Source organism: Hippocampus guttulatus, chromosome 1 (genome assembly GCF_054856545.1).
Source record: "Hippocampus guttulatus isolate MCC_2025c chromosome 1, RoL_Hgut_1.0, whole genome shotgun sequence".
Taxonomy (NCBI): Eukaryota; Metazoa; Chordata; class Actinopteri; order Syngnathiformes; family Syngnathidae; genus Hippocampus; species Hippocampus guttulatus.
The window spans coordinates 12,020,493-12,033,095 of record NC_141261.1 but is presented as its reverse complement, the minus strand read 5'-3'; the positions used below and the strand labels follow the sequence as shown (position 1 = coordinate 12,033,095).

At 43.7% G+C, this 12,603-nt stretch overlaps 1 protein-coding gene across 1 annotated transcript in view; it reads right to left on the bottom strand.

The window, feature by feature from the left end:
- Positions 1 to 12,603, bottom strand: part of LOC147210397 (forkhead box protein J3-like) — a 63,046-nt gene that overhangs the window by 37,082 nt on the left and 13,361 nt on the right. Inside the window, exon 2 of the mRNA XM_086109972.1 lies at positions 10,059 to 10,562. Within this exon, the coding sequence (XP_085966098.1) occupies positions 10,059 to 10,445 (387 nt within the window). The 5' untranslated portion in view covers positions 10,446 to 10,562. The remainder of the gene's footprint in view (positions 1 to 10,058; positions 10,563 to 12,603) is intronic.

The window sequence follows — 12,603 nt, the reverse complement described above, 5'->3', positions numbered from 1 at the left end:
CCTCAGGACCATCCAAAAGATGTTCTTTTATTTCCAATGACAAATAGAGTCCAAAAACAGTGGAGAAATTGTGTGTGTGTGTGTGTTTAATAAATAAAAGAGTACAGTACATGTCCCCATCACCTCAGCCTTCCAAAGCACAGAAATTTGGGACTGTTGCTCTGTTTCCTTATTTTCTATATATATATATACTGTATATATACAGTATATACTGTATATATATAAGACAGAGAGAGAGAGAAGCGAGAGAGAGAGAGAGAGAGAGAGAGAGAGAGAGAGAGAGAGAGAGAGAGAGATACTGTAGATATAGCTATATAGATACTGTATAGGCGGCCCGGTAGTCCAGTGGTTAGCACGTCGGCTTCACAGTGCAGAGGTACCGGGTTCGATTCCAGCTCCGGCCTCCCTGTGTGGAGTTTGCATGTTCTCCCCGGGCCTGCGTGGGTTTTCTCCGGGTGCTCCGGTTTCCTCCCACATTCCAAAAAAACATGCATGTCAGGCTGATTGGACGCTCTAAATTGTCCCTAGGTGTGAGTGTGGGCGTGGATGGTTGTTCGTCTCTGTGTGCCCTGCGATTGGCTGGCAACTGATTCAGGGTGTCCCCCGCCTACTGCCCGAGACAGCTGGGATAGGCTCCAGCACCCCCCGCGACCCTAGTGAGGATCAAGCGGTTCGGAAAATGGATGGATACTGTATATAGATATTGAATAGCTATCCAAACGATATCACCCAACCTTAACACCAGACAACACGGTACTTAAGCGACCCTATTGCTCAGTCCCACACTAGTGACATTCATCTGAAACTATCTAGATACAAAAAGTGGACAAAAGTACTTGGATGCTACTCATGTCTTTTCTACTTTGAATTCAAATCTGCTTACATCAAGCTAATGCCAGTGGATATTCAGACAGTTTCATATAAAAACACTCTTTCAAGGAAGTGAGGAGAAACGTCCTATTAAAAAAGCCTGTACATGTGCACATAATTATTTTGGACTAATTTACAAGTCTACAGCCTTCCTACTTGGAAGCCAGTGTCTTGTGCTGCCAAACATTGGAAAAGAAGTTCAGAGGCTAGCAACCATCCTGCCTGTGTCACATCAGCTTAGCCGATTTAAAAAGACAAATGCTCTCAGCCTTGATTCCAACGCAGTCTTTCCAAAATAACAGCGGGACCAATCTGGGCTGCAGGTCAGCGAGAGGTCACGGTGGGCGCTTCCTGCTGATAGTTGTATCGAGCAAAAACACTCTGGAGAAATGACAGCTTCTGTCAGCAACGTTCCGTAAGAGGAGGAGAGAGAGCGAGGAGATGTGTGATTGTACTCTGCATTCCCAAAAATATGTCTGACAGGTTTGCCTTTCATTCATATTGACTAAAAGTATGAAGACAATTCAACGGTGAGATTATGAACGACATAGGACAAGCCGTTTCTCAGTTTGAGTAGATTTGGCAATAATAAACCACATCAACTTGCTAAGTGGAACAATAAAAACCTGCCGAAGTCTCTATCGGATGGAGGAACCTTTTAGGAGATTCTGAAAGTCAACCAAAATTTCAACTGAAAATGGCAATCACATCCGTGTCCTCAGATGGCAGATAGCTAGTTAGCTAGCTAGCTCGAGAGAGAGAGATTGAGAGATAGATGACACTTTATGACCTGGAATGACTTTCATTTCACATCTTGAATTTCTTGACCTCTCAATGTGTTTGAGACGATTGGAATTTGAAGATGTTTCCAAACTTTTGACTGGTATAGTTTGCTTATTTATTTTAGCACCCCCTCTAGCAAAAAAAAAAAAAAGCCCACCAGTATCTTTTGTGCCTTCCTGAGAAACCAAAGCAATGACGGCTGGAGCATAATTGTTGCATTCAAGCCTGTTGGCATAAAAACGGGCTGAGGCCTATTATTAGCCATATGGAGGAAGCTCGAGGCCCGTCTACTTTAAGAGGGAAGTGCTGCGTTGGATGAGTGCCAAATCCTTGAGGAGATAGAAAGTTCAGATTCCTCTGTTTTAAATAAGAATTGAAGTCCTGGACTGCTTATATTGATTCGTGTGTGATTAGTGTTTCACGTTAAAATGTAATGACGAGCTACATGTGTTCATGCGACTGTATGCGCACGTATCTGACAGTTTGTCCATCAACAAGAATCATATTTAAAAGGTGCATGATGTTAGGTTCTTATTGCCTAGTTATGAATGATGTCATCGCGTGTAAAAGACAGCAATCTTTATTAAAATATCCCAGACATCACAATACCACGGCCAGTATTCGGAAAGATTTCCCATGATGCATATTTTGAAACAGAAATTCAAAGATGTGTCAATACAAAATGTCAACAAACACATTTTCATTTTTCTTCTGCTCCCGAGTGATGCGATCACAACTGCAGCCACTTCAGATTGGTTGCCACAATGCCTATTCATGCCTTAACATTGTTATATATTATTGTTACACAGCTAAAAAAAAAACTGTTTGGCAATCAAGGGTTGGCTCATCTGCGTTACCATGGTTACTTTGAAAGAGCGGTTTATCAACAAAAGACAGCTACCCATTGGCCTGAAATAATACCGACAAACAAAAAAGTAAATCACCACATCACATAGCAAGGTTACTGACACACACACACACACACACACACACACACACACACACACACACACACACATCTGGACGGCAGACACATTCCAACATGATCTATAGACTCGGAATGTTGGCGTGTAAAGCAATGGGGTATGTGCTGCTTTCTTTATATGAATCATGGACAATTTTGATAGCAATGATTGTGATTGTGAGCAAAACCATAACACGGGTCAACATTTAAATTCGTTAGATGGACTGCATATGTCCCAAAACATTTCTGTTTGCTGTGATTTGGATGGGATTTTTATTGAGTGCGATATTTAAAGATGGCCCAACGATGATGTTGGATGACAAAAAAAAAAGCCCCACAAATCAATGCATGCAATCTGAATTTACAGTGAACACTGTTTTGCTCAGTACACATTTCGACCGACACATTATTATTCTATCCTTCTTTATCCTGGCCAATCCCATAAACATGTACTCCGGCTCTATTGAAGGAAACAAGAGTCAGTATATTTACGGTGAGCAGTCCATATTAAGGAAAATTGCCATCTTGCACTCTCAGCCCCAAACATGCACACTCGTGCACTCTCCTGCATGCTGTACTGCTGAACTGTGTTGTCCGTATACGGTTGAAACGCACAATAACAGCACAGCAATGATATTTTAGTTGCGCTCAAGAGACCTGAGGAGGCTTTGTGCAGCTAAAGACCCACACTGACTCCCAGCAGCCTTCCACCTAATGCGAGTGCACTTGACAGTGTGCGCCAACCTCCGCTGTGCTCCATCGCAGATCTCACGCAGAGTCGCGAGGAGAGCATGGCAGGCAGAGTAATGCCTTGCTGCTGATTCATATCAGGTGAAGACGCGGTGACGTAGGCTGTGCATGCCGCCAAAGGCCAAAGGCCACTGTGGCGGCGCTGCCCTTTACTACAGCGCATTAGCTCATGTTAATTTGCAGGCAATTAGACCCGTTCGCATGCAAGCTAGTTTGAGCCGATGGAGGATGGGAGGTCGAGAGCAGGTTAGTCAGCAGGGACTACAAAATAAAGGCAATTGTTCATGCTGCGGCTCAAGAGTGCCATCTATCTATGTAGCTGTACTCAAGTGTCCAGTTGCCGACGACTTATTGAACTGTGCTAAAGGGGGAAATTGTGGCGAGGTGCACGGGTGTGAAAAGTGCAGCAAGGGGACCACTGTGGGCATAAGAAAGTAGGGATGTGTGCAATTGAGAACACAGAGAACGTTTTATGCAACAACAATAGCAGGCAATTATTTTATATTATAGTTATAATTTATTCATCCATCCTTCCATTTTCAGATCCGCTTATCCTCACACGGGTTGCTTATCCCAGCTGTCTTCGGGCAGTAGGTGGGGTACACCCTGAACTGGTTGCCAGCCAATCGCAGGGCACACAGAGACGAACAACCATTCTCACTCACACCCACACCTAGGGACAATTTAGAGTCTTCAATCAGCCTGCCATGCATGTTTTTGGAACGTGGGAGGAAACCAGAATACCCAGAGAAAACCCACGCAGGCACGGGAAGAACATGCAAACTTCACATAAAAACTCCCAGAATCGAACCCATGATCTTTGCACTCTGAGGTGAAACTATGCATGCTAAATCAATATGGTTACGTCAGCGGTTACATCAGTTTACCACCTCTAGTTAAAGCACTACTATGTAATCGAAGGTTGAACACGATTGGTTCATTTGACAGTTGAGACGGATTACTGTGTTCATACCTTACCAATGGAGCTGCACCGAGTGGAGAACGAGTGGAAACACAAGAACATGTTCTATTAATTTGACCCCAAACATTATCACAGCCTCATCACAACAGCAAACACAAGTGGCCATTACATGAATTAAGTATGTGGCAAGAGTGCGTTGTCCTGGTGTGAACTTTTGTCTCTCCTGCACCCTCGCATTATCATACAGAGCAGACAGAGCGCGTGTACTGGGTAGTAAAAGTCTCCTCTACTCACTGACAGTCTCTGCTCCTCCCGCACCGATTTTCTCTCTCCCGCTGAGCTCCCCATGTGTAATCTGCAGACTGCACACGTATACTCTGCTTACCTGAGCGGGTGCACAATCGTGTGCGTGTGTCGAAAAGGATGATGGAACGCGTGAATATGTGAAGCATGTGATGGGGGGGGGGGGGGGTGCTGTGTGTGCCTTGACTTCAAGAGCATGTCTTTCTACGTGCGCGCACGTGTGCGTCTATGATATCTGGCCAACATGCCAGCCGTGTGTGTGTGTCTGTCTGTCTGTGTGTGTGTGTGTGTGCTTGTGTGTGCGTGTCTGCAGCTGACAGCAATCACCTGAACTGGAATGACCCAGACTTACGTAACCTTCCCAGTGATCATAGCTGGTATAAAACAAGGCTGCCTCTTCCCTACCCTCCTGTTCTGGCCTTTCGTTTACAAATGCATCAAACCACAGTTAAACTGAACCACAAGCATGCCACTTCAATAGAGGGTGGACATACCCTCAATGTCATCATGCAACTTGTAATAGCAATACATTGAACACTTTCTGACACGAAGATGTGTTCCGGACCAACAAACGATAGGTAAAGTCTGCGATAAACCATGTGATTTCTTTTTTTTTGGGGGGGGGGGGGTAGTGTTTTACCACTTTCACAGGCTTTAAAGACATTTCGACGCAATAAAATGGGCCAAAACTTATCAAAACATTTTTTTTTAAGTATTCCTTACCACTTGGTCTTACACTCTTGCAAGTTACATAGTTCAGTGATTCTAAAGTAAAGTCAGGCACGGTAGAGCATAGAGCAAAAGCTGTCTGTTGCTCTGTAACTTCCAGTTGATGTAAGGTAACAGTGACACATAAAATAGAATTAAACATCGTTGATTCGAAACACGTAATAATACAACAATAACATTACCATTTAATTTTGTCAAAATAAAACTACTATCTTAAAGCTAACCTACAATGCAAAACACAAAGGTTGAGCAGGCATATATTTTGTTTGCTATATGGGACCAACAACATTATGAAAGTCAGAAAGAGTACATTGGATACCTTCTCTGCTTCTTTTTCTTACTCTTTACTACACAGCTTCTCCCCCGGTAGACACCAGTGCTGCTCCGCATGTTGTGGCCTAGCTTGGTACTACACTTACGACATGCAACTCCAAATTTAGACTTGCGGAAACATTTTTTTAAAATGTTGCACCTCATACAGAAATGTTTGTATGGCCGAAATGTTCATAAAGTGAATCTAATTTCGTATGTTGCATTGAGTAATTACCGTAGCCTAGCGTGGACGCGATGGATGAACTGTGATATAGCGGGCAAACATTGTAATTCAAATATATTGTTATTACTTTCATACACTGGCTTTTGACACTACTTACCACCAAATATTATTTAATGTCTGTATTACCTGGCTAGTTTGTGTCCCGTACAAGACACGGCTAATAAGTTCCAGAATGCACTGCAGTAGCGAGTGCACTGTCAAGTGGCTGTGCATGAGCTCTTCTGTTGGCAGTTTATAAAAGCACGGAAAACTGCACTGATACTACCATTCTACAATTGTGAAAATGACATTATACATTACATCATTGCATCATGTTATTTTCTTACTTTGAAACATTAAATTTGACAGTTTAATCCCCCCCCCCCCAAAAAAAGAAAGGAAAAAAGATATCATACTCAAAGTAAAAGAAATGTCCTCGGTCAAACACAGATGAAAACGTTTTATTGGTTAGCCTTGTCTTTGGTCTACCTGAAAGGGGAAAAAAAAAATCATACATCTGCCATATGTATAACACTTTCTATTTAACTTTCTGTCAGGCCATCTCGTCACGGCCATCGGTACGAAAGAACCACACGGGATCATCTACCATAAACAAGCAGCAAGGAGAGTCTGATTACAACGGGCGCTTCTTTACATATCTCTAACTCTCCTCTAAGCAGCATCTTCTATAAATGTCATGCTAACATAAAAACATAATGTGCATTAGTTATGTGGCAATGACTTCAATGGAAAGCATCCCTCTCTCCAAGGGTTATGTTCCTCGCTTAAATTCCCTGCACCAATCTCACGGACGAATGCCAGAGCGAATGAAAGTAAATCCGCCACAAGTGTGCGGCTGTAATGATGCTCGTAGAATTCAGCCTCACACGCAAATCAGTGAGGTGTAATTATGGGATCCCAAAACATTCTGGCACCCAAGTACAATTGGAGAAAAGGGAAGTCATAAGCTGCTCTGACAGAAAGCCTCAAAGGCCTCACTCGATATGCTCCATCCTCTCGTGCTTAATAGGAAACCGATTGAGTCAGTCCTGCAACGGAGGGAAGAAGGTGCGCCAAGTCAACCTGGCTTGTGTCACCACTTCTGGCACGCATCTATCTTCACACGGGGAACAGCGCACTGAAGATTATAGACTGGGAACAATCGGTGAAAGCATACGAAAAGGACGAGTGTGTCGGAGGGAGACAGGTGGAATAATGAGGAGAAAACACTCCGTTTCAATGTATAAAATCAGTTGGTAGTTAGTGGAGGGCTTTGTCAGAGAGACCACATAAAAATAAAAATAAACTTATTTACCTCTCCCACACATATTAAACAATTTTTATCTTACTAAATACAATTTGAGAACACACAAAAAATAGCAAGATCAAAACGTATAGAAAATACTGTACATATTGGGGATAGGTGGTATCGGGCCAATATCGGCCTTTTTTCAACGTATCGGGTTCTCGCAACGACGGCTGATACCAGTCACCGAAACCAAGGTGCTTCCTTGTGGTTATTTTTCTATCAGGAACGAAATAGCACGCATAGCAGACAGAACGTCTTACTGAGTGAAGTGCTGTATCCGTGTCAATCCTCTCTTATGCCCATTAAGATGCAATTTCCGTGAAGTAAATGGATGTTTATGAGGCTTATATTCATGTTTTGAGTGCAATTTTAGTTAGCCGCGACCAACATTATACCTTCATTTGCTAAATCAATTTGGGTGGCATGATGATTATCTCCATTACAGTGTTTCATTCATATCTTCTTTCATTGCCTCAGAAATATGGAATGTGGTTATTATTCAGTGCATTAATAAGGTCAATGTTTTCCTGCTGAATGCAGTACAGGCAACATATCCACTTACTCATGTGTATTATACAGAGAGATATACTTACCTTTTTGTACTTGTGTAGACCTTTATTTTGTAATATGGCTGGATGGCTGTACTTTTATTTGATCTGTAGTCAATATCAGATTTGCCAACAAAAACAAAATCGGTATTCATAAATATCGGCTGATATGAAATACGTACTGACATGTGACGTTTTCATCCATATCACCCAGCCCTATTTTCCAACTTCAGAGTATCATGTATGTATCAAAAGTACTTAGTATCAGTATCAGTGAGTCCCCAAAAGTTGTGTACATGTAGCCCTATCAGTTTTGAAAAAAAAGAGGTATTGAACATCCAGCTTGTAGTGTCGTGTCTGTGTACATGCAGGCAACTTCAAGTGGCGGGTGGCGTGTGACGTTGCTGAGTCTGCATGTGAGAGTTTTGGGTGTGAGCGCGAGCTGTGGTTGACAGCAGCTCCTGTGTGAGTAAGCTCAGCGTCCGTCCTCTGCGCACAAGGTCAGGGTATCAAGAAAATCATCATCAGATTGATTTTCTTCATTTTCTTTTCACCACCACGCGTATTTTGAGTGAATCGGAATTCATGCTAATTTGTCTGCATCGACCGTGCCCCAGATTTCCTCCAAAAAGACATCTTTTTGATGCACCAAAATGAAATCAGTGGCGGATTACTCCCATTCGCTTCCACATTCTTGCTGGCGGGAGTATTTCTGATAAAATATTACAGTAACTCAAGTACGTTGTTAAAAGAAAACAAAGAGGATACAAAAAGATCTCCATGGTCAGTGGAGCGCCACTGAATTGTCTCTCAACTCTCCAAAGCAACAGCTTATTTTTGATCAAATTTGAATCCGCCATCAAGACCAGAAGTCAATAAGCCGTCATTTAAAAAGTCCTCATCTCATCCGAGTGTAGATCTTTACACTTTCAATTGACTGATACAAATAACTTGCACACAAAGCGAGGCCGGATGCCGCTGCAACCTTGAAAAACAAACGGGAGCGTCCGCAATGTGAAAATCAAGCATGAAATAATTGGTGTCATCTTCCTTTTGTTCACCTTCTCAGGAGCTAATTGCTCCAAAAGTGGAGGTCCCGGCTGCTGCACAACGTCTATGCCGATAGGAAACCGTGGCACCATAGACTGCAAATTCCTAACTTTTTGTCAGCCTTAATGACCTCCAAAGTTTTCAGTGTGAGCGTTGTTTGGTCATCCTGTGACAAGCAGGTTGCATGGTTGATGTTAATGAGCTACCTAATTAGCCTGCTATCTTGTGTAATTGGGATTCAAGAATGTTAGTTACTTCTGTGATAGTGAAAGAGCAACAAGAGCACTCGGGGCCTGCCAACGTCCGTCAACATCTACCAAATCTATGTAAACAACTACGATGTTAAAAGTTCCGAAATGAAGAGAAGAGTTTCGTCTGAAATTATCCGGCCATCCAATTTTGACAGCACTTAGTCCGTTCAGACGCACAGCACGGTGGATGACTTTACTGCTCGTCAGGGTGGTTATTAACGGGGGGAGGGGGGCACTAAAAAAAAGAAGTGGTCCAACTTTAGCTAGCGGCATAAAAGTCAGCTGCAGGTATGTGAACCACTATACTGTATTACCAGTGGCCTCTTCTGTATTCAAAGGCACAAAATGTAATACAATCCAACTTAAACTCAACAAATTCTAACATGATCAGATGAGATCTGGCAGAAATGCATTAATTCGATTTTTTTTTTCTCTATGCTAAACTTGAATAAATGAGATCAGATCCTTCCTGTGCGGCGTTCCTATGTTTTCCCTGTGCTTACATGGACTTTTTTTTTCTAGGTACTCGGGTTTACGCCCATCTTCCAAAAACATTCCATGCATCCATTTTCTCTCCCGCTTGTGCTCATTAAAAATTAGGGTCACAGCCGAGTTGGAGTCTATCCTACCTGACTTTGAGCAAGGGGCGGTGTACACCATTGTAGAGCTCCAAAAACATGCACAATAGGTGAATTGGAAACTGTAAATTCCCCATAAGCGTCAATGTGCGTGTGACTGTTTCTTTAGATGTGCTCGGCATTTGACTGGCCACGGGACCAGAGTTCTGCCTGTCGCCCAAAGTCATCTGAGATCCAGCTCACCCAAGTGCTATATAAATAGGTGGATGGAATCAAAGCCGCGTGAAACTTGATGTAGCATTGCGGCTTTTAATGCTGGCTAACAAAGACATTTTATGTTTGATTTGAATTTGACAGCGACGCCCATGAACAACTTGAGATTGTTGACCAAATGAAGAGATTCTCTCCCTTCTTCCCGCTTTCCAAACAAAATGAGCAAAGACGGAGCCGTTGTGTTGCTGCTTACCTTCCAGCCACTGCCTGCCTCTCTGTAGTAAGGGAAGTTGTCACAGATCCACTGGTAGATCTCACTGAGGGTCATGCGTTTGCGAGGCGAGCCATTGATGGCGAAGGTGATGAGGCTTGCGTAGCTGTATGGAGGTTTACCGTCTCTTTGTTGACTACTTTCCTCCTGGTCCAAAGCTGCTCCAGGGTCCAGCTGGGTGATTTTCTTTCCGGGCCCGTGATGTCCACGTTGGAGACCAGGATGGTGATTGTGGTGGTGGTGATGTCCATGGTAGTGACCGTGGTAAAGTCCCCCGACATCTCTGTCGGTCTTCTGAATGGCCGCCCTCATGCCGAGCTGCGGAAGCCAGTCCATCGAGGTCAGGCTACTTTCCAGTTCAGAGGTCATGGTGTTGGGAGAATCGAAAGGACGACGAATAAGGTGGACAGCTTCGCGACCTTGCTGTATGGGCACTCTCCTGATGGACTCAGTGAATAGATGAGGTGCTGCAACCTTGGATCACATCTGCATGACAAGAATAGAAAACAGTGCTGCGTGTGAGACACGCCATGTTAAAGGCAGCCATATTTAAGCCCCGCGTTATTCCGTTTAGTACAAAAAAAGAGAACAGGGCATCACAAATAGACACAGTGGACCATGTGGAGTGTCACTGTTAACTGGCTCCTCAGACGCAACTTCATGTGACCACCGTGGCCTGCATTTGAAAACACCATGGGCAGAAAAGAATCATGGCGCAGATGCAGACAGACTTGGTGTTAGAATGAAGACGGCAATATTGTCATCAAACGCAGAAGCTTCAGTTTCCCTGCCGCTTTTTTTCCTGGTCAAATGTGTTTAATTAATTCATGTCTGTAATGAACATCCCATGGACTTGCTGGTTTCGAGCAAATCCATTTAACACGAACCAGTGTTTTCTTTATTTAATTATTCATCTGCCAACCCTTCTCTCAGCTCAACTCAACTGTATTTATAGAGCACTTTACAACAAGCATCGCTGTATACAAAGTGCTGTACATGGAGCAAATATTATATATATACAACAATAAAACAATAGATTAATAATGAAGACGGTAGAAAGGACAAAACAGTCAAACTAAGATTGAGTCTGAGTCATGTTGAGTCAAATGTCAAAGAACACAAATGAGTTTTGAGATGAGTTTTAAAGATGGGCAGCGAGGGGGCTTGCCGAATGTTCAGTGGGAGGTCGTTCCAAAGAGAGGGACCAGCAACGGAAAAGGCTCGATCCCGTCTGAGCATCTAAGCATGTCTGGTCCGCAGACCTGAGGCAGGTGTGTAGGGGTGGAGGAGCTCAGAGAGGTAAGGTGGAACGAGGCCATTTAAAGATTTAAAAACAAACAATAAGATGTTAAAAAGAACTTTAAAATGTATAGGGAGCCAGTGAAGGGATGCCAGAGCAGGAGTTCTGTGCTCCCTTTTACGAGTACCAGTCAAGAGGGGAGCAGCAGCATTCTGGACCAACTGGAGAAGCTGAATGGAGGATTGGCTGACTCCAAAATAAAGTGCACAATCGCAGGGCACACAGAGACAAGCAACCATCCGCGCTCATACTCACACCTCGGGACAATTTCGAGTGTTCAATCAGGATGCCATGCATGTTTTTGGAATGTGGGAGGAAACCGGGAAACCCACGCAGACCCGGGGAGAACATGCAAACTCCACACAGGGAGGCCGGAGCTGGGATTGAACGCGGCTCTGCAATGTGAGGCCGACGCGTTAACCATTAGACCACCGGGCCGCCTGACTTTTCCATCAACAACAAAAAAAATACAATAAAATAAATAAGGCAAGATGTAAACGGGACTATCGGCCAATAGAGCATCTTCCTCAGTACCAAAACATCTAGGGAAGTCCCCAAAGTGAAAAGCAGACTCCTTCATTTAGTCCCTGCAACATCCGGTGCTGCTGCAACGTATAAAGAGAGAACCACACAAGACTGTGAGCTCGCTCCGCCAGCCAGCCAGCCAGCCAGCCAACCTTCATGAGATATTAATATCGTGCAAATGCTCAACTGGCCTCGGCATCTGTCCAACCTGATTTCAACTCTTCTCTCTTTCTCTCTGTGTGTTCTGTCAATCTGGATTGCCTCTCACTCACGTTGCCTCCAAATTGGAAATGGCAATTGGATCTGTGGAATGACTAAAATCTGGGGAATTTTTCTCACAAGTACCTGCCAAATGAGAGAGGGGGAGACAACAGGGGGGGGGGGGGGGTCCAGGCTTCTGGAGGAATTGAGATGCTCGTCTCCTTCATCATATGTAAACCTCACCAACGTCCCCCACTTCTTTGACGTGCCTCATTCTCAAAGCAAATATATGTTGACCACCATGATTATGACCCCCCCCCCCACACCACTCCCACACCCACACACACACACAGAAACCACTGGAAGAATCACTAATTTGAGGCATATTTTTAAAAACAGTTACAATTCTTTGCGTTAATGACTGGACTGAAAATATGGTGCAACTGTTACTCATCGCTGGAAATCAAAACGATAATGGTTTGGTTTTCATGGCAAGGTGCA